The sequence below is a fragment of the Mobula hypostoma genome, chromosome 3, assembly GCF_963921235.1.
Source record: "Mobula hypostoma chromosome 3, sMobHyp1.1, whole genome shotgun sequence".
Taxonomy (NCBI): domain Eukaryota; kingdom Metazoa; phylum Chordata; class Chondrichthyes; order Myliobatiformes; family Myliobatidae; genus Mobula; species Mobula hypostoma.
In genome coordinates this window covers 114,495,260-114,518,079 of record NC_086099.1, presented here as the reverse complement: position 1 = coordinate 114,518,079, position 22,820 = coordinate 114,495,260, and the positions used below count along the sequence as shown (strand labels likewise).

Here is a 22,820-nt window from a genome sequence, read left to right as displayed (position 1 = left end):
CCCCCCCCACCCCCAACAGACTCACCTCGTCATACTTGCGGTTGACTAGGGCCAGCTTGAACTTGAACTCGGTGGGGTCGATTGTGAGCACCCGGGGACGGCAGTCCCTGTCCAGGCAGTAGACGCTGTTGCCCTTCACCCTGGTGACGTAGATCGGGAGGTCCAGAGTCCGGATGATCCCGTGGTCCCTGTGGGGCGGCAAAGGTTCTGGAGTTACACTATAACCCAGAGGAGGCACGGGCAGACTTGCCTGAGACTCCGTGCTTATAGCACCGGAAGCCTTTTGGCCCATCATGTCCCCAATTCCCCAGGCCCTGCCCTCTTCTCATTATTACCATCGAGGTGGGAGTACAGGAGCTTGCAGAAACAAACTTCATGTTTCAGGATCAGATCCTTCTCCTCCACAATCAGAGTTCTGAACAGCCCACAAAACTGTGAACACCACCTCACTAAATGTTCTTCATTTGCACTAATGTTTCATCTATTTCTTACATCAATACATCAAGTGATGCCATTGGAGTTCGAGACATTTGGAGTTGGGAGTTCAATTCCAGTCATCTCTAAGGAGTCAGTCCTGTACATTCTCCCTGTGACTGCGCAAGTTTCCTCTGGGAGCCTCAGTTTCCTCCCAGGGACCAAAGACTGCTGGTTCACGAGTTCATTAGTCCTGCGGTCAGGTTTGGGTTAAATCAGTGGGTTCATTAGTCCTGTGATCAGGCTCGGGTTAAATCGCTGGGTTCATTAGTCCTGCGATCAGGCTCAGATTAAATCGCTGGGTTCATTAGTCCTGCGATCAGGCTCAGGTTAAATCGCTGGGTTCATTAGTCCTGTGATCAGGTTTGGGTTAAATCGGTGGGTTCATTAGTCCTGACGAAGGGTCTCGGCCTGAAACGTCGACTGCATCTCTTCCTAGAGATGCTGCCTGGCCTGCTGCGTTCACCAGCAACTTTGATGTGTGTTGCTTGAATTTCCAGCGTCTGCAGAAGTCCTGTTGTTTGCTTGGGTTAAATCGGTGGGTTCATTAGTCCTGCGATCAGGTTTGGGTTAAATCGGTGGGTTGCTGGGAAGGTGCAGCTCGTTGGGTGGGTAGGACCTGTTCCACGCCATATCTCAAAATAAATCAGTTAAATCATTGTAACTTGTATTATTTCACAGATGTACAGTATATTGTATGTATTGATATTTATTGTATTGTTTTAGTATTTTGTCCTTTGTCTTATTGTCTTTTTTGTGCTGGGGTAACAATGATTTAGTTCTCCTTAACACGTGCATGCTGGAAACGATCTTGTATCTTGAATCTAGTAATTTTTCATGTGTTGCACCATTCTGCTATTGCAAGACAACAAATTTCATGATACATATCAGTGAAAATAAATCTAATTCCTGTGGTCCAGGAAGAACATGTCGAGCGCAACCTCTCCATCTCACACTAGGTCAACAGCCCTGCACACTGAAAAGCCAAATCCCATGTGGGAAGACACTGTGCCTCTCTCATCTCAGCAGGCAGTGAATCCCAGAGCCCCGCCACCCTTCCCTCCTCTCCTCTCCTCTCTAACCTTTGTGTAAATCTTTGCCCCTCAGTTTAGACTCCTCACTATTTTACATCCACCCATAATAACACGGACAAAGTGCTGGAGGAACTCAGCACACAGGCAGCAGCTACAGATGGTCGATGTTTCTCAGCTGAGACCCTTCGTCAGGTCTGAAAAGGAAGGAGGGAGACACCAGCATAAGGGGGACGGGGAGGCAAGGACAGCTGGAAGGTGATAAGTGAAGCCAGGTGGGAGGGAAAGATAGAGGGCTGAAGGGGAGAGTGCAGCATGGGAGAAAGGGAAGGAGGAGAGGAACCCGGGGGAGGTGATAGGCAGCTGAGGTAAGTGACCAGAGTGTGAAATGGAAGAGGAGGGAAGGGGAGGTGAAAAGAAAAATAGAGAAAAATGCTGGAAGGAGAAATCGATGTTCATTCCATCAGTTTGGAGGCTACCTAGACTGAAGATGAGGTGTTGGTCCTTCACCCTGACTGTGGCTTCATCATGGCAGAAAGGGAGGCCATAGACTGACATGTCGGAACAGGAAAGAGTACGGGAATGGGAATGGGAGTTCAAATGCTTGGCCACCAAATACCTCCCAGTCACCCTCTCCAGTATGACTGTCTCCCTTGGGATGTAGTGGTCAGAACTGTCCCAATGTCACGCTGTGGTCTAACTGGTGAGCCCCTACCATCAGGCAGGAGGTACCGTAGAATTAGGGCAAGGACTGCTCGGACTGCAAACAGCTTTCTCCTCCACAGGCTGTGACAACTGAACTCCCTGCCACCACCCAGGTCTCAACGTAGGAAGCACCAGTAGCATCATACTGTTTACTTTTTAAACTTGTGACATAAATGCCAAATGTCAATTTTCTGGAAACCAGTGGATTCCAGTTAATTGGGCCATCGGTTAATCGGGACAATCGTTTACTTGGGACAATACCTAACCAACAAAATCAAGAAAAAAAACAGCCAAAAAAATAACAGGAATTCTGCAGATGCTGGAAATTCAAGCAACACACATGAAAGTTGCTGGTGAACGCAGCAGGGTCTCGGCCTGAAACGTCGACTGCACCTCTTCCTACAGATGCTGCTCGGCCTGCTGCGTTCACCAGCAACTTTCACGTGTGTAGCCAAGAAAATAGTTTATTTGGCGCATTATGCCGCTTAAGAGAGTGGTGAATCTGTGGAATTCTCTGCCACAGCAAACAGTTGAGGCCAGTTCATTGGCTATGTTTAAGAGGGAGTTAGATATGGCCCTTGTGGCTACAGGGGTCAGGGGGTATGGAGGGAAGGCTGGGGCGGGGTTCTGAGTTGGATGATCAGCCATGATCATAATAAATGGCGGTGCAGGCTCGAAGGGCCGAATGGCCTACTCCTGCACCTATTTTCTATGTTTAACTGGGTCAGGAGATTGTTGCCAAATAGTTTCTAACTAGCATCAGTCACATCCATTGGCATGGCCATTAAGTCACTACACTGTGCTAAGAGCGAGCAGTTTTTAAATAGCGTCAGTTGTCTTCAAAAAGCAGTGATTTGCTGTCACTGATAGTTGGTGAGATACAAGCAGTAAGACAACTGAGAACTGTTTTGCTCAGTGAGGGTTCAACCATTCAGCTTCGAGATGCTAGAAACAGCCAGAAGTGAAAATGAAACAATTTCACTACCTCAACAAGTTGGGCACTACAAAGAATTTGAAGGTATCGATAATCATCTTGAATGTTGCAATGAAAATAAAGATTTGGAAGATGCAACTGTCGGAAGTATTGATTGAAGCTAGTCCATTATCTGCAATCAGTGTCTGTACTGATTTTGATCTTTTACAGCCAAAAGAACGTGACAGCAGGCATTGCAAGAATTCCTGTATCAATAACTACTAGGAAGTACAGTTTAATTCCAGTGTAGTAGTATTGTTTGTGTTCTAAGTTATTCTGTGTTTCATTTAAATACATAATTTGTTACTTGGTTAAATGTTAGTTTGCCTTTTTTTTTAAATACGTTTTTAACAATTCCCATGAAACTTGGGCCGAAATGTACTGGTCCCCATGTGCCCCAGTTAACTGGCACTCTAGCTTGTTGTGTACATTATTATCTGTCGTGCACTGTGGTCTGGAGCAATGTGTTCCATACATGCATAACAATAAACCTGAACTTGATGTTGGACCAGGCTAAATCTTTTCCATTCCTGTTTTAAACAGAACAGAATTACAGTCATTAGACCCACAGTGACTAGCATTCCCTTCCTGATCTTACTCTGTCTCGGCCAAGGGACAGCTAAGTGCCTGCCTCTCTAACCACTGCCGCGAGACCTGGGGGCCGTAGCACAGAAACTCACCCAGAGATGAGTGCGTATTTGATGTGGTTGCTTGTGGTGTAGATAAAGACTCCGCTCTCATCCCAGGCGCCACTCTTCACTCTGATATTCTCGTGGATGCTGCAGAGTGACTCCAGCTTGCGGTTGCAAATCATGATGGCTGCGGGGCGGGAGGGAGAGACAGCAGGTTAGAGGCAGCAAGTTAGCTCCATACAACTCCTCTGTGGGCCTCCTACCAGCAGCATGGAGCACAGGTCACTCTCTCTGCATCTCACCTCAGCCCTCAGTGCAGACTTCAGACCAGGTTGAAATGGCAGGCCCCGGCGCGAGAGCAGAAAGCAAACAGATATTAAGCCGATTTGAGCTTGTCAAATGTGCTTAGGGAACACATCCTCAATCAGTACATTAAAGTCCCACGAGAGAGTGTGATACTAGATCTCCTGTTAAGGAATAAGACAGGGCAGGAGGCAGAAGTTTGTTTTGTGATCATAATGCCATTAGTTTCAAGGTAATTATGGAGAAGGAGAGATCTGGTCTCCGATGGTATTCTGATGGTATCAGAAAGGACCTGGCAAGTGTGGATTGCGACATGTTGTTTTGCTTGGTAAATGGGTGGCCTTCAAAGGTGAAACTTCACAAGCACAGAGTCTGCATGTTTCTGTCAGAATAAAAGGCAAGGAGGTTTGGAGGTTTAGAAAGCCTTGGTTTGAGAGAAATTGAGGCCCTGGTAAAGAAAAACAAAAGGAAGTGCATGACAGGTAGGAACAAATGAGGTACTTGAAGAGTAAAAGAAATACTGGAGAACACTTGAGAAGGAAATCAGGAGGGCTAAAAGAAGACTTGAGGTTGCTCCAGCAGTCAAGGTGAAGGAAAATCCTAAGGGCTTCTAAAGATATATTAAGAGCAAAAGATTGCAAGGGACAAAATTGGTTCTCTGGAAGATCAGAGTGGTAATCCATGCATGGAGCCAAAACAGATGGGGGAGATCTTAAATGCATTTTGTGCATCTGTATTTACTTGGGAGATGGTCACAGAGTCGATGGAAGTGAGGCAAATAGCATGGACCCTGTGGAGATTACAGAGGAGCAGGTGTTTGCAGTCTTGAGGCATATTAGGGTGGATAAACCCCCAGGGCCTGCCAAGATGTTGCCTTGGACCCTACAGGGACCCTATCAGAGATAGTTAAATCATCCTTAGTGATAGGTGGGGTCTGGAGGATTGTCGATGTGATTCCGCTGTTTAAGAAAGACTAGAAATAAACCAGGAAATTATAGACTAGTAAGCCTGACGTCAGTAGTGGGAAAGTTATTGGAAGGTACCCTAAGGGATCAGATATACAAGTATTCGGATAGACAGGGACTGTTTAAGGATATTCTGCATGGCTTTGTGTGTGGTAGGTTCGTGTCCAACCAATCAGCAGAGTGGATGAAGACAAGGGAGTGGATATTGTCTACATGGATTTTAGCAAGGCATTTGACAAGGTCCCATGTGGCTCTTGCTCAGATTTCCAGCATCTGCAGATTTTCTCTTGTTTGGGAGTTGCTCAAGGAGATTCAGTCATTCGGCATTTAAGATGGATTTGATATTGGCTTTGTGGGAGAGAAGCCAGAGAGTGCTAGTAGATGGCTGCCTCTCTGATGGGAGGCCTGTGATTAGTGGTGTGCCACAGGGATCAGTGTTGGGTCTGTTGTTGTTTGTTGTCTATATCAACCATCTGGATGATAATGTGGTTAATTGGATCAGCAAATTTGCAGATAACACCAAGATTGGAGGTGTAGTGGACAGCGAGAAAGACCATCATGGTTTGCAGTGGGATCTGGACCAGCTGGGAAAAAGGGCTGAAAAATGGCAGATGGAATTTAATGCAAGTCCACCTACATTTTCACTTGTTGGTTATATTCATATAGTTAAAGTGATGATTTTACCAAAATTTTTATATTTATTTCAGAATATTCCTGTTTTTTTGACTAGGAAGTTTTTTGATCGGATTGATTCTATTATTTTATCTTTTATTTGGAATAATAAAAGACCAAGAATTAGTAAATCTCACCTACAAAAATTGAAAAAGGATGGAGGTCTTGCTTTGCCTAATCTAAGAATGTCTTATTGGGCTGTTAATGTGCGATACACGTCTTTTTGGTTATACTGGATTGATAAGAGTGATCGGCCAATTTGGGTAGACCTGGAACTGAAAGGTGTAAAACAGTTTTATTTAACCTGGTTATTGGGAGCTCCTTTACCTATGCAATTAGTTAAAGTTGTTAATTTAAACCTATATCCTGTGATTAAGTATACTTTACAAATTTGGCTCCAGTTCCGCAATCTTTTTAATCTTAAAAAAATTTAAACTTTGTAGTTTAATTTATCGAAATTACCTTTTTAAGCCTTCTTTGAGTGATCCAATTTTTTTACTTTGGAAAAATAAAGGTATTAATTCTTTTTTGGATTTATTTAAAGAAGATAGACTGATGTCTTTTGAACAGTTAATTGATAAATATTCTCTTTCATACTCACACTTTCTGCAATACCTTCAAGTTAGACATTTTTTACAAAAATATTTAAGTAATTTTCCTTACATATTGGAGGCTGACCTGTTAGATACTATGATGAGTATGAATCCTTTGATTAAGGGTTCTATTGGAAGAATTTATAATTTATTATTACAACGGGATAAGTGTCCTTTATCTAAGATTAAACAGGATTGGGAAAAGGAACTTAATTTGACTTCTCTGACGGAGGATTGGATGCGGATTTTGAAGTTGGTTAACTCTACTTCAATTTGTGCTAGCCATTCATTGATTCAATTTAAAATTGTACATCGTTATCATTTGATGAAGGAGAGACTTTCTAAAATCTTTTCTAATGTTGATAGTCATCGTGATAGATGTAAAACTGAGATAGCTACACTGACACATATGTTTTGGTCTTGTTCTATATTGGAACAGTTCTGGAAGTTGTTTTTTCAACAATTTCTAAAGCACTTAAAATTAATCTACAAACTAATAAATTAACTGTTTTTGAAATAATTCCTCAAAATATTCATGGTATTTCTGTGTCTGACCAACATGTTATTGCATTTGTTACATTGATAGCTAGGAGGGCCATTTTGTTGAAGTGGAAGGATACATCAGCTCCCACTTTGTCACAATGGTTCTCTCAAGTGATGCTATGTCTTAGTTTGGAGAAAGTTAGAAGTCGAACCTTTGAACCTTTATTTGATTTTGAGAAAAGATGGGGCTCATTTGCTCGTTATTACCATTTGAGCTAATTGATATAATTTTTCCACAATCTAGTTGTAAATATTTTCATATATTTTCTTTTCTTGCTGGCGCTTTGATGTTTATTTTTAGAAGCTTTTTGTATGATGCATGGCTCTGGGGTTGTACACCTAATGGGTCCTTTTTTTTCTCACTTTTCTGCTCAGTAGGTTTTTTTTGTTATCCCAATTTTTTTTCAATCTTTAAGATAATGTCTTCTTTGAGACATTGTAAGTGTTGTTACTTCAATGTACTCATGTTATTTTTCCTGTATAACAATAAAAAGATTTGAAAAGAAAGAAGAAAGGAACTTAATGCAGACAAGTGTAATTTGTTGCACTTTGGGAGGACCAACCAGGGTAGGATTTGCACAGTGAGTGTTATGACACTAAGGAGTGTGGTAGAACAAAGGGATCTGGGAATATACATCCAGAATTCCTTAAAAGTAGTGTCATCGGTAAATAGGGTCGTAAAGAAAGCTTTTGGCACATTGGTCTTCACAGATCTAAGTACTGAGTACAGGAGATGGGATGTTATGTTGAAGTTTTATAAGACATTGGTGAGGTCTAATTTGGAGTATTATGTGCAGTTCTAGTCACCAACCTACAGGAAAGATATAAATAAAGTTGGAAGAGTGCAGAGAAAATTTACGAGAATGTTGCCGAGACTTGAGGACCTGAGTTATAGGTAAAGGTTGAATGGGTTTGGATTTCATTTCCTGAAACATAGAAGGTTAAGGGAAGATTTGATAGAGGTACACAAGAGTATGAGAGATATAGATAGGGTAAATGTAAGCAGGCTTTATCCACTGAGGTTGGGTGAGACTAGAACTAGAGGTCACGGGTTAAGGGTGAAAGGTGAAAAGTTTAAGGGAACATAAGGGGGAATTTCATTCAGAAGGTGGTGAGAGTGGGGAACGAGCTGCCAATGCAAGTGGTTCAATTTGAACATTGGAAAGGAATTTGGATAGGTACATGGAAGGGTGGAGAATGGAAGGCTATGGTCTGGGTGCAGGCTGAGGGGACCAGGCAATGGTTCAGAATGGACCGAAGGGCCTGTTTGAACTGTAATGTTCTATGACTCTATTTAAGCGTTGAGCCAGATTAAGATGTTGAGGCAGATGGCAAAGGACAAACCGGTGTTCAGCTGACTAGTCATTGAGGCTTTCTTTGCCTCCATGCTTAATACACTCTCCAGCCGTAGCCTGCAACCATCGCCACTTGCCTCAGTGCTGAACCGGCTCTGTGACTGTGACCTGTCACCATCGGACTCTCTGTGACCGCGGCCTGTCACCATCGGACTCTCTGTGACCGCGGCCTGTCACCATCGGACTCTCTGTGACCGCGGCCTGTCACCATCGGACTCTCTGTGACCGCGGCCTGTCACCATCGGACTCTCTGTGACTGTGAGCTGTCACCATCGGACTCTCTGTGACTGGGTGTAGTGTTGACTCTCTGTGACCGCGGCCTGTCACCATCGGACTCTCTGTGACTGCGGCCTGTCACCATCGGACTCTCTGTGACCGCGGCCTGTCACCATCGGACTCTCTGTGACTGCGGCCTGTCACCATCGGACTCTCTGTGACTGGGTGTAGTGTTGACTCTCTGTGACCGTGACCTGTCACCATCGGACTCCTGGACTGGGTGTAGTGTTGACTCTCTGTGACTGTGACCTGTCACCATCGGACTCTCTGTGACCATGACCTGTCACCATCGGACTCTCTGTGACTGTGAGCTGTCACCATCGGACTCTCTGTGACTGGGTGTAGTGTTGACTCTCTGTGACCGTGGCCTGTCACCATCGGACTCCTGGACTGGGTGTAGTGTTGACTCCCTGTGACTGTGACCTTTCACCATCGGACTCTCTGTGACTGCGTGTAGTGTTGACTCTCTGTGACCGTGGCCTGTCACCATCGGACTCCTGTACTGGGTGCAGTGTTGAATCGGCTCTGTGACTGTGACCTTTCACCATCGGACTCTCTGTGACTGTGAGCTGTCACCATCGGACTCTCTGTGACTGGGTGTAGTGTTGACTGTCTGTGACTGTGACCTGTCACCATCGGACTCTCTGTGACCATGACCTGTCACCATCCGACTCTCTGTGACTGTGAGCTGTCACCATCGGACTCTCTGTGACTGGGTGTAGTGTTGACTCTCTGTGACCGTGGCCTGTCACCATCGGACTCCTGGACTGGGTGTAGTGTTGACTCCCTGTGACTGTGACCTGTCACCATCGGACTCTCTGTGACCGCGACCTGTCACCATCGGACTCTCTGTGACCGCGGCCTGTCACCATCGGACTCTCTGTGACCGCGGCCTGTCACCATCGGACTCTCTGTGACTGTGACCTGTCACCATCGGACTCTCTGTGACTGCGTGTAGTGTGGACTCTCTGTGACTGCGTGTAGTGTTCGGACTCTCTGTGACCGCGGCCTGTCACCATCGGACTCTCTGTGACCGCGACCTGTCACCATTGGACTCTCTGTGACTGTGAGCTGTCACCATCGGACTCTCTGTGACTGGGTGTAGTGTTGACTGTCTGTGACTGTGACCTGTCACCATCGGACTCTCTGTGACCATGACCTGTCACCATCCGACTCTCTGTGACTGTGAGCTGTCACCATCGGACTCTCTGTGACTGGGTGTAGTGTTGACTCTCTGTGACTGTGACCTGTCACCATCGGACTCTCTGTGACTGTGAGCTGTCACCATCGGACTCTCTGTGACTGGGTGTAGTGTTGACTCCCTGTGACTGTGACCTTTCACCATCGGACTCTCTGTGACTGCGTGTAGTGTTGACTCCCTGTGACTGTGACCTGTCACCATCGGACTCTCTGTGACCGCGGCCTGTCACCATCGGACTCTCTGTGACCGCGACCTGTCACCATCGGACTCTCTGTGACCGCGACCTGTCACCATCGGACTCTCTGTGACTGGGTGTAGTGTTGACTGTCTGTGACTGTGACCTGTCACCATCGGACTCCTGGACTGGGTGTAGTGTTGACTCTCTGTGACTGTGACCTGTCACCATCGGACTCTCTGTGACCATGACCTGTCACCATCGGACTCTCTGTGACTGTGACCTGTCACCATCCGACTCTCTGTGACCGTGACCTGTCACCATCGGACTCTCTGTGACTGTGACCTGTCACCATCGGACTCTCTGTGACTGTGACCTGTCACCATCGGACTCTCTGTGACTGGGTGTAGTGTTGACTCTCTGTGACTGTGACCTGTCACCATCGGACTCTCTGTGACTGGGTGTAGTGTTGACTCTCTGTGACTGTGACCTGTCACCATCGAACTCTCTGTGACTGGGTGTAGTGTTGACTCTCTGTGACTGTGACCTGTCACCATCGGACTCCTGGACTGGGTGTAGTGTTGAATCGGCTCTGTGACTGTGACCTGTCACCATCGGACTCTCTGTGACTGGGCGCAGTGTTGGACTCTCTGTGACTGGGTGTAGTCGTTGACTCTCTGTGACTGTGACCTGTCACCATCGGACTCCTGGACTGGGTGTAGAGTTGAACAGACTCCTGACTGTGACCTGTCACCATCGGACTCCTGGACTGGGTGTAGTGTTGACTCGCTGTGATGTGACCTGTCACCATCGGACTCTCTGTGACTGTGAGCTGTCACCATCGGACTCTCTGTGACTGGGTGTAGTGTTGACTGTCTGTGACTGTGACCTGTCACCATCGGACTCCTGGACTGGGTGTAGTGTTGAACCGACTCTGTGACTGTGACCTGTCACCATCGGACTCTCTGTGACCATGACCTGTCACCATCGGACTCTCTGTGACCATGACCTGTCACCATCGGACTCTCTGTGACTGGGTGTAGTGTTGACTCTCTGTGACTGTGACCTGTCACCATCGGACTCCTGGACTGGGTGTAGTGTTGACTCTCTGTGACTGTGACCTGTCACCATCCGACTCTCTGTGACCATGACCTGTCACCATCGGACTCTCTGTGACTGTGACCTGTCACCATCGGACTCTCTGTGACTGGGTGTAGTGTTGACTCTCTGTGACTGTGACCTGTCACCATCGAACTCTCTGTGACTGGGTGTAGTGTTGACTCTCTGTGACTGTGACCTGTCACCATCGGACTCTCTGTGACCATGGCCTGTCACCATCGGACTCCTGGACTGGGTATAGTGTTGAACCAGCTCTGTGGCTGTGGACTCTCAGGGACTCTGTTGTTCATGTTCTGTGTGTTATTTGTTTACATTTTTATTGTTTGCACGATCTGTTCTTTTTCCCACACAATGGATGTTTCTCAATTGCAGGTATTTTCCTAAACTTTATTGGGTTTCTTTGTTTAGTGACTGCCTGCCAGAAGATGAATGTCCAGGTTGTTTCTGGTGTGCGTACTGCGTAATAGATGTATTTTGAATTTTGTATCCCACAAGAATACCCAAACCAGCCCTCCACCCACTTGCCACTGCTAACCCACTCCCCTCCTTACTGCCCCGGGCAGACTCACCGTGCTTGGAGAGCAGGGCTACATGGGTCATATCCCCAGACCACACCACGTACTTCACTTTGCAGATCTTGACTGAGCTGAGGGACCTGCAGGGGTGCAAAGCAGACTGAGTCAGGAGTTAGAAACTGGCTTCCCACGACACTCCCTCCCTTCTTAATATGGTGGTGCCATGGCTGAGGGCAGAGGATGAACCAGTGCTCAGCCAGTGAAGGGAGTTCAGTTCCTGCCGCTGTCTCGCAGGAATTCGGATGCTCTCCCAGTGTCGGTGTGGCTTTGCTCTGCTTCCTTCCCACATTCCAAAGGTTTAGAAGCAGCATCGTCCAATCAGTTTTATAGCACATGTCATGAAATTGTTTATTTTGTGATATTACCATACATAAAACTATAAATTACAATAACAAATAAATACTAAAAAAAAAAATGAGAAAATATGCAAAGAGCAAAGAAAAAGAAAGTGAGGTGGTGTACATGGGTTCAGTGCCCATTCCGAAATCTGGTGGAATTGCGGAAGAAGCTACTGAAACATCGAGCAAGCCAGCTACGTTGGTGCTGAAACGTGGCGACACTTGCAGACTGCGTTATGTGTTCAGTGGCTACACTGGTGCTGAAACGTGGCGACACTTGCAGACTGCGTTATGTGTTCAGTGGCTACACCGGTGCTGAAACGTGGCGACACTTGCAGACTGCGTTATGTGTTCAGTGGCTACATTGGTGCTGAAACGTGGCGACACTTGCAGACTGCGTTGTGTGTTCAGTGGCTACACCGGTGCTGAAACGTGGCGACACTTGCAGACTGCGTTGTGTGTTCAGTGGCTACACTGGTGCTGAAACGTGGCGACACTTGCAGACTGCGTTATGTGTTCAGTGGCTACATTGGTGCTGAAACGTGGCGACACTTGCAGACTGCGTTATGTGTTCAGTGGCTACACCGGTGCTGAAACGTGGCGACACTTGCAGACTGCGTTATGTGTTCAGTGGCTACATTGGTGCTGAAACGTGGCGACACTTGCAGACTGCGTTGTGTGTTCAGTGGCTACACTGGTGCTGAAACGTGGCGACACTTGCAGACTGCGTTGTGTGTTCAGTGGCTACACTGGTGCTGAAACGTGGCGACACTTGCAGACTGCGTTATGTGTTCAGTGGCTACATTGGTGCTGAAACGTGGCGACACTTGCAGACTGCGTTGTGTGTTCAGTGGCTACACTGGTGCTGAAATGTGGCGACACTTGCAGACTGCGTTGTGTGTTCAGTGGCTACACTGGTGCTGAAATGTGGCGACACTTGCAGACTGCGTTGTGTGTTCAGTGGCTACACTGGTGCTGAAACGTGGCGACACTTGCAGACTGCGTTATGTGTTCAGTGGCTACACTGGTGCTGAAACGTGGCGACACTTGCAGACTGCGTTATGTGTTCAGTGGCTACACTGGTGCTGAAACGTGGCGACACTTGCAGACTGCGTTATGTGTTCAGTGGCTACACTGGTGCTGAAACGTGGCGACACTTGCAGACTGCGTTGTGTGTTCAGTGGCTACACTGGTGCTGAAACGTGGCGACACTTGCAGACTGCGTTGTGTGTTCAGTGGCTACACTGGTGCTGAAACGTGGCGACACTTGCAGACTGCGTTGTGTGTTCAGTGGCTACACTGGTGCTGAAACGTGGCGACACTTGCAGACTGCGTTGTGTGTTCAGTGGCTACACTGGTGCTGAAACGTGTCGACACTTGCAGACTGCGTTATGTGTTCAGTGGCTACACTGGTGCTGAAATGTGGCGACACTTGCAGACTGCGTTATGTGTTCAGTGGCTACACTGGTGCTGAAACGTGGCGACACTTGCAGACTGCGTTATGTGTTCAGTGGCTACACTGGTGCTGAAACATGGCGACACTTGCAGACTGCGTTGTGTGTTCAGTGGCTACACTGGTGCTGAAACGTGGCGACACTTGCAGACTGCGTTATGTGTTCAGTGGCTACACTGGTGCTGAAATGTGGCGACACTTGCAGACTGCGTTATGTGTTCAGTGGCTACACTGGTGCTGAAACGTGGCGACACTTGCAGACTGAATTGTTCCTTCAGCAGCTACGTTGGTGCTGAAGCACGACGACACTTGCAGTCTGCACCCGACACATATTTGGACTGCATTGTTTGTTAATGCAAATACCACATTTCACTGTATGCTTCAATGTTTGTGACAAATGAAGCAAATCTTTATCACACTGCTCCATGCCAACACTGCCCAGCCTCACCCACCCCCCCGACGCTCTGTATCCTTTTTTCACAAATTACTTTGCATCAGGGTAACTGTTCTGCTCAGAGTCACACAAACGTGCACTCAACTCAGCACAGCACAGTCTCCCCTCCACCAACTCTTCTCACTGCCTTGGTACAGCAGCCAGTACAATCAAACACCACACAAAGAAGCTGCTCACCAAGAGAAGAGCCCTTGGTACTATAGGAACGATACTAGCATGGACAGAAGATTGGCTGACTGCCAGGAGGCAAAACGTGGGAATAAAGGGAGCCTTTTCTAGTTGGCTGCCAGTGACTAGTGGTGTTCCCCAGCATACGGGACTGGGTCGCCTACTTTTCATGCTGTATATTAATGATCTGGATGACGGAATTGATGGCTTTGTGGCCAAGGTAGCAGACGATACAGAGATAGGTGGAGGGGCAGGAAATAGTGTAAAGGAAGCAGGGAGTCTGCAGAAGGACTTCGACAGATAAGGTGAAGAGGCAAAGAAGTGGCAGATGGAATAGTGTCGGGAAGCGTACGGTCATGCACTTCAGAAGGAATAAAGGTGCAGACTATTTTCCGAACAAGGAGCAAACTTAGAAATCAGTGACACAATGGAACTTGGGAGGCTCACTACAGTACTCCCTAGGAGTTCACTTGCAGGCTGAGTCGGTGGTGTGGAGGGCAAATACAATGTCTGCATTCATTTTGAGGGGACTGGAATATAAAAGCAAAGATGTAATGCTGAGGCTTTATGGGCCTTTGGTAAGAACACACTTGGCAGTATTGCAAGTGGTTTTACGCCCCTTATATGAGAAAGGATGTAGTGACATTGGAGACGGTCCAGAGGAGGTTCACAAGAATTATCCCAGGAATGAAAGGGTTAATGTATGAGGAGAGTTTGTTGGCTCTGGACCTGTACTCAATGGAGTGCAGAAGAAAAAGGGAAGGAATCTAATTAAAACCTGTTGAATATTAAAGGCCCAGATAGAGTGTATGTGGAGAGGATGTTTCCTATAGTGGGGGAGTCTAGGACCAGAGGACACAGAGTGGATGTGGAGAGGATGTTTCCTTTGGTGGGGGAGTTTAGGACCAGAGGGAACATTCTCAGAATTTAAGAGAAAACTCTTTACCAGAGGGTGGTGGATCTGTGGAATTCATTGTCACGGATAGCTGTGGAGGCCAAGCAGAGGCTGATAGGTTCTTGATAAGTAAGAACATCAAGGGTTACAGGAAGAAGGCAGGAGAATAGAGTTGAGAGGGTAATAAATCAGTCAAGATGGAATAGCAGAGCAGATTCACTGAGCCGAAGAACTGAATTCTGCTCCTGTGTCTTATGGAAGACTCTACCCAGCCTGGACATTTTATTTTTCCTTCTCTCCCTGCTCCTCCCGCATCCGGTCTGAGATACGAACACCTGGAAACCAGGCTCAAGGTCAGTTTCGATCCCACTGTTTTAGGATCCTTTACTGGATCTCTTGTTTTGTGAAGTGAACTCTTCATCTCACAGTCCATTTCACTAAGAAAATCTGCAAATCTGAGCAACACACATGAAATGCTGGAGAAACACAGGCCAGTCAGCATCTATGGAAATGAATAAACAGTTGATGTTTCAGGTCGAGGCTATTCGTCAGTATTGGAATAAAAGATGAGAAGTCAGAGCAAGGTAGTGGTGGGAGGGGAGGAAGAGGGATGAAGTAAAAAGCTGGGAAGTTGATTGGTGAAAGAGATACAGGGCTAGAAAAGGGAAAATCTGACAGGAGAGGATAGATGACCATGGAAGAAAGAAAATGTGGAGCAGCACCAGAGGGAAGTGATGGGGAGGTAAGGAGATCAGGTGAGAGGGAAATGGGAATGAGGAATGCTGAAGGACAGGGTAGAGAAATCGATGTTCTTGCCACCATGTTAGAGGCTACTCAGACGGAATACAAGGTGTTGCTCTTCCAACCCGAGTGTGGCCTCATTGCGACAGTAGAGTTGACCATGGATTGACATGGTCAGAATGAGAATGGGAAGAGGAATTAAAATGGGTGGCCATTGGGAGATCCTGTTTTTACTGGCAGACGAAGTATAGGTGCTCGGTGAAGCGGTCTCCCGATCTACATCGGGTCACCGAGATACAGGAGGCCATTTGGGAGCACCAAACACGGTAGATGACTCCAACAGACTCACAGGTGACGTGTTGCCTCACCTGGAAGGACTGTTTGGTGCCCTGAATGGTAGTGAGGGAGTGAGGGAGGTGGTGTAGGGGCAGGTGTAGCACTTGTTCCACTTGCAAGAATAAGTGCCAGGAGGGAGATCAGTGGAGAGTGACGAATAACAAAGTCGCGTAGGGAGCAATCCTTGCAGAAAGCAGAAAGTTGGGGCGAGGGGAGAAATGTGTTTGGTTGTGAGATCCCACCGGACATGGCAGAAATAATGCAGAATTGTGTGCTGGACACAGAGGCTGGTGGGGTGTTAGGTGAGGACAACAGGAACCCTTTCCTTGGTGGGGGTAGCAGCAGGATGGGGTGAAAGCAGACATGCGTAAAATTGGAGAGATGCGGGTGTGGGCAGTGTTGATGGTGGAGAAAGAAAAGTCCTCCTTTGAAGGAGAAGAACAGCTCCTTACTTCTGGAATGAAAAACCTCATCCTCAGAGCAGATGTGGCAGAGACGGAGGAACAGAGAAGGGGAATGGTGTTTTTACAAGTAACAGGGTGGGAAGAGACATGGTCCAAGTAGCTGTGAGAGTCCATGGGTTTATAAAAATCAGTCGATGAATTGTCTCCACAGATAAAGAGATTGAGAAACGAGAGGTGTCGAAAATGGATCAGATAAGTTTGAGGGCAGGGTGAAAGCTGGAGGCAAAGTTGATGAAATCGATGAGCTTGGCATGGGTGCAGGACACAGCATCAGTGCAGTTGTCAATGTAGCATAGGAAAAGTTGGCGGGGGGGTGCGGTGATACCTGTGTTGGCATGCAACGGACTGTTCCACGTAGCTGACAAAAAGGCAGGCATAGCCAGCGCGTAGCCATGGGTACACCTTTGGTTTGAAAATGTACAGTAATTGTACCCCCCCCGACCCCCGCTTCACCACTCCCATTTCCTTCTCTCACCTCACCTTTTTACCTCCCCATTACCTGCCTCTAGTGCTCCCCCTTTTCTTTCCTCCATGCTCTTCTACCCTCTCCGATCAGATTTTCCCTTCTTTAGCCCTGTATCTCTTTCACCAATCAACTTCCCAGCTCTTTACTTACCCCCTCCCTCTCCCACCTATCACCTACCACCTTGTCCTTCTTCCTCCCCTCCCACCACCACCTTGCTCTGAGTTCTCATCCTTTTCTCCCCCCATCATGATGAGGGGCCTCAGCCTGAAATGGCAACTGTTTATCATTTCCATAGATGCTAAGTTCTCCCAGCATTCTGAGTGGCTGCTGAGTGTATATTCAAGGTCTCCAGCTGCTGGGCCCATCCACTTCAGGGTTCAACGTGCTGAGCACTCAGAGATGCTGTTCTGCACAACGCACAGCCTGTGATTTCCCGCTGGAAGTTCTGCTTTTCAGCCGTCTGTATGACCTGGCTTTTTTGTGGCTACTGAGTGTTCAGTACACACCATACTTGCAATGGGCCAAAGCTCTAACCATTCAGCCCATCATGGCCCTGCCAATGCAATCCCAATCTCCATTGACCTATACCTTTGGCAGACAACAAGACCGTAATACCATCGGACATAGGAGCAGAATTAAGCCATTCGGCCCACTGAGTCTGCTCTGCCATTCCATCATGGCCGATTTATTATCCCTCTCAACCCCATTCTCCTACCGTAACCTCTGACTAGCAAGAACCTATCAACCTCCGCTTTAAATATACCCAAAGACTCAGCCTCCACAGTCATCTGTGGCAATGAATTCCAGATTCACCACCCTCAAAAATTCCTCATCTCTGAAGGGACATCCTTCTGTTCTTGGGTGTGTCCCCTGGTCCCAGACTCCTCCTCTCTAGGAAACAGCCTCTGAACATTCAGTCTGTCCACGCCTTCCAATATTCAATAGGCTCTGATGTTGGCATGTGGGAGGAAGCCAGAGCCCCCATGCATTCTGAGGGAAAGCATGTAAACTCCACACAGACAGCACCCGAGATCAGATACAAAGCTGGATCACAGGAGCTGTTCCACCCTCGCCCCATAACCCTTCACCCTCACCTCTTCTGCTGGACGTCGAACAGAGTGATGGAGTCGGTGTCCCTCAGCAGCAAGTTCCCAGTGCCAGCATAGAAGATCTCATCACAGTTCGGCACTTGCACCTTCTTGGTGATCTCGTTCTTCAGATTTTTAATCAGGATCTGCATGGGGTGGGGAACAGGAGCAGTGGAGGGCAAAATGATGGGTTAAAAATATTAAATCCTATCAGTAAGCACACCTTTCCCTCTTGCTCCAATCTCCACTTTCTGTGGGATTGTTCCCTACATGACTCCCTTGTCCATTTGTCCCTCCCCACTGATCTCCCGGACAGCAGGACGAGTGATACACTGGCCCTCCACCGCCTCCCTCACCACCATTCAGGGCCTTCAATAATCCTTCCAGGTGAGGTGACAGCTCTGCTGCAAGTCTGTCAGTGTTGTCCATTGTATCTGGTGTCCCGGGGCAGTCTCCTATAAATCAGTGAGAACTAATGTAGATTTGCGGCGGGGGGCAGGGGGGGAGCTATTTTTTCAAGCACCTTCACTCCTGAGGAAATAACAGGTAGGGTAGACAACGGAGAGTCAGTGGATGTTGTTTTCAGTGAACTTTCACAAGGCCTTTGACAAGATGCTGCACATGAGGCTGCTTAACATAAGCGCACACGGTATTACAGGAAAGATATTAGCATGGGTAGAACATTGCCTAACTGATGGGAGGCAAAGAGTGGGAATGAAGGGAGTCTTTTCTGGCTGGCAGCCTGTGATTGGTGGTGTTCCTCAGGGGTCAGTGCTGGTACTACTTCCTTTTGCATTATGTCAACAATGTGGATAATAAGGTTGGTGGTCTTGTGGACAGGCTGGTAGCCGGGAGACTGCAGAAGGACTTGGACTTGGACTGCAGATTGGGGGAACGGGCAAAGTAGTGGCAGATGGAACACAGAGTCGGGAAGGAAGTGTACGCTCATGCACTTTGGTAGAAAGAATGACGGTGTAGACTATCTCCTCAACGTATAGAAAATTTAAAAATCAGAGGTGCAAAGGGACTTGTGCAGGATTCCCTAAAGGCTAATTTGCAGGTTGAGTTAGAGGTAGGCAAAGGCAATGTTAACAATCATTTCAGGAGGACAAGAATATAAGAGCGAGGGTGTAATGCTGAGGCTTTACAAGGCATTGGTCAGACCGCACAGAGTATTATCAGCAGGTTTAGGCCCCTTATCTAAGAAAGATTGTGCTGGAATTGGAGACGGTCGAGAGGACGTTCACTAGAATGATTCTGGGAATGAGTGTTAATGTACAAGGAGCATTTGATGGCTCTGTGCCTAACTAGTTGGAGTTTAGAAGAATGAGGGGGAATCCCATTGAAACCTACTTAATATTGAAAGGCCGAGACAGACTGGGCTTGGAGAGGATGTTTCCTATAGAGGGGGAGTCTAGGACCAGAGGACACAGATAGAGTGGATGTGGAGAGGATGTTTCCTATAGTGGGGGAGTCTAGGACCAGAGGACACAGATAGAGTGGATGTGGAGAGGATGTTTCCTATAGAGGGGGAGTCTAGGACCAGAGGACACAGACAGAGTGGATGTGGAGAGGATGTTTGCTATAGTGGGGGAGTCTAGGACCAGAGGACACAGATAGAGTGGATGTGGAGAGGATGTTTCCTATAGTGGGGGAGTCTAGGACCAGAGGACACAGATAGAGTGGATGTGGAGAGGATGTTTCCTATAGTGGGGAGGCTAGGACCAGAGGACACAGATAGAGTGGATGTGGAGAGGATGTTTCCTATAGTGGGGGAGTCTAGGACCAGAGGACACAGATAGAGTGGATGTGGAGAGGATGTTTCCTATAGAGGGGGAGTCTAGGACCAGAGGACACAGATAGAGTGGATGTGGAGAGGATGTTTCCTATAGTGGGGGAGTCTATCACCAGAGGACACGGCCTCAGAATAGATGGACATCCATTTAGAACAGAGCTGAGGAGGAATTTCTTTAGCCAGAGGGTGGTGAATCTGTGGAACCCATTGCCACAGATAGGTGTGAAGTCCAAGACATTGGGTGTATATAAAGTGGTGGTTGATTAGTCAGAGTGGCAAAGGTTACATTGAGATGGCTGGAGAATGGGGTTGAGAGGGATTGTAAATCAGCCATGTTGGAATGGCAGAGCAGACTCCATGGGCTGAGTAGCCTAAATCTCCTCTGTCTTATGGTCTTTTATAAGAGGCAATGATAAAGTTGCTAATATGCTTTTCTAATATGGTAGGGCATCAAGTACAAGTAGAGTTTTAAGGTGGAAGGAAGGAGCATTAAAGGGGATTGGAGAAGTAGAAGTGGACGCTCAATGGCCAGAGCAGTGACTGCGAATCTGCTGGGTACATCGAAGGCCAACGAGTCCGTGGAGGCTAAATAAGGTGGCCTGTCCTGGGGTTAGAACAGTCTGTGAGTGCCAGACTGTCCGAGAGAGGTTGTGTCGGTGTCGCTGTTGCTGTCAGGAGGGTGGGGGAGACAGAGGAAGGTGCTTGTTTTGTTGTTCAATGTGCTCTGCCGAGCACTGGCGGTATGCTGTGCTGACACCAGAACGTGTGGTCACACTGCTGGGCTGTCCCCAGCACAACCCTGGGCTCTGTGCTGAACAAAAACAATGCTTTTCACTGTCCATGTCAGAAATAAAGCCCATCATCTCTTTTAAATGGCAGATCAAGGTGCTGGGCTTCTCATTCATCTGTAGTGCAGGGGACCCCAACGTTTCTAGCACCGCGGACTGGTTTAATATTGACAATATTCTTGCGGACCGGCCAACCGGGGTGGGGGGGGGGTGCTGTTCAAGTAGGGTTAAACTCACCTCAATATGTCTTTTACAGTTGGGGTTGCCAACGTTCTCACTCCCAAATAAGGGACAAAAATAGCAGTCAAATCCCGGGACACTTTACCCCGGGAAAGACTACCATGACCATGAAGCCTTGCGCATGTGATTTTCCCCCCACAAATCGGTTTTGCCTTCATCTTCCCGACTATAACAGTATAAACATACATTATTTTTACTTTATATAGGCTGTGTATTTATCATATAATTCCCACTTTGACTATGTGTTAGTGTTATTCATTTTCAGTGTTATGTGTTATTTGGTAGGTTATTTTCTGGATCTGGGAACGCTCAAAAAATTTTCCCATATAAATTAATGGTAATTGCTTCTTCGCTTCACGCCATTTCGGCAAAAAAGGTTTCATAGGAACACTCTACCTTAACGGAGGAAATACGGGGCAAATCAATTTAGCCCAATATATGGGACGTCCCAGTAAATACGGGACAGCTGGCAACCGTATGATCAAATTCAACAGTGCGTGACAGGGAATAAGGAAAGGTGCAGCTGACTCACATCATTTCCTCGCACATGCTTTGCGGCCCGGTACCAGGGGACCACTGCTATAGTGAGTGTGTGGTACAACTTCCCACCTGGGGACATCGCTCAGTAACGAGCATCCCCACCCCCAGCCCTCCTCACCCTGTTCCCACCCCATCCCCAGTCCCAGCTCACCGAGTGCATGCGGTCCAAGACAGCAAAGCGATTCCGAGCCACCCAGACGGCAGTGAGACCTGAGGAGCGCTTCCCTTCGGGAGCTGTGAAGAGGGAGAGAGATTACAAGCCAAGTTGCAGGAACCAGGATGCGGTCCGCTGGGGGAGTATGAAAGAGCTCCACACTTCTGCCCCAGACCTTTACAGAGGTAAGAGCCGAACAAAGACAAGCCCAGGTGGGATCATCTCTGCCTCTCAGCCGGGAAGGAGTCTCTGACCACCTCCAGTACCCCCACCATCCATCCACTATCTCTCCAAATCACTGGCTTTGTGCCGCACACCGCCCCCCCCCCCGCCCCCGGCACCCACAGGAGGGACAGGTGTGAAAACGCAGCGGAGCGGTTAGTGTGATGCTATTAGAGCTCAGGGCGTTGCAGTTCTGAGATCAACTCCAGCATCTTCTGTGTAGAGTTTTCACATGACTCCCCCTCCCAGCGGAACGCATGGGCTTCCCTCTGGCAGTCCACAGACATACCGGTCAGGAGGGTAATAGATCATTATCAATTGTTCTGTGCTTGGATTGGGTTTAAATCGGGTGGCACGGCTCGTTGTGCTGGAAGGGCCTGGTCTGTAAATAAATTAAATTAACAAACCCTACCGTCAGGATTCTGGGAATCAGAGTCCTTGGGAATGCTGTAAAGATCGTATGTACTGTTCTCCAAGTTGCTGGCTCGCTGCAAAAGATGGAGAGACGTGGTCAGGACCTTGAGGGATATGGACACAGAACTGTACAGGGTGCTCCCGGTGTGGGTCTGACCCAGGGATATGCAGACAGAACTGTACAGGGTGCTCCCGGTGTGGGTCTGACCCAGGGATATGGACACAGAACTGTACAGGGTGCTCCCGGTGTGGGTCTGACCCAGGGATATGGCGATGGGAACTGTACACGGTGCTCCTGGTGTGGGTCTGACCCAGGGATATGGCGATGGGAACTGTACACGGTGCTCCTGGTGTGGGTCTGACCCAGGGATACAGAGACTGGAACTGTACACGGTGCTCTCGGTGTGATCTGACCCAGGGATACGGAGACTGGAACTGTACAGGGTGCTCCTGGTGTGGGTCTGACCCAGGGATACGGAGATGGGAACTGTATACGGTGCTCCCGGTGTGGGTCTGACCCAGGGATATGGCGATGGGAACTGTACACAGTGCTCCCGGTGTGGTCTGACCCAGGGATACGGAGACTGGAACTGTACACGGTGCTCCCGGTGTGGTCTGACCCAGGGATATGGAGACTGGAACTGTACACGGTGCTCCTGGTGTGGGTCTGAC

General features: G+C 47.9%; 1 protein-coding gene across 1 annotated transcript in view; it reads right to left on the bottom strand.

The window, feature by feature from the left end:
- Positions 1-22,820, bottom strand: part of copa (COPI coat complex subunit alpha) — a 198,873-nt gene that overhangs the window by 130,176 nt on the left and 45,877 nt on the right. The window contains exons 10-15 of the mRNA XM_063042473.1: positions 22,147-22,222; positions 21,510-21,592; positions 18,002-18,141; positions 11,587-11,672; positions 3,864-4,002; positions 26-188 (exon numbers count right to left, since the gene is read on the bottom strand). Of these exons, the coding sequence (XP_062898543.1) occupies positions 26-188; positions 3,864-4,002; positions 11,587-11,672; positions 18,002-18,141; positions 21,510-21,592; positions 22,147-22,222 (687 nt within the window). The remainder of the gene's footprint in view (positions 1-25; positions 189-3,863; positions 4,003-11,586; positions 11,673-18,001; positions 18,142-21,509; positions 21,593-22,146; positions 22,223-22,820) is intronic.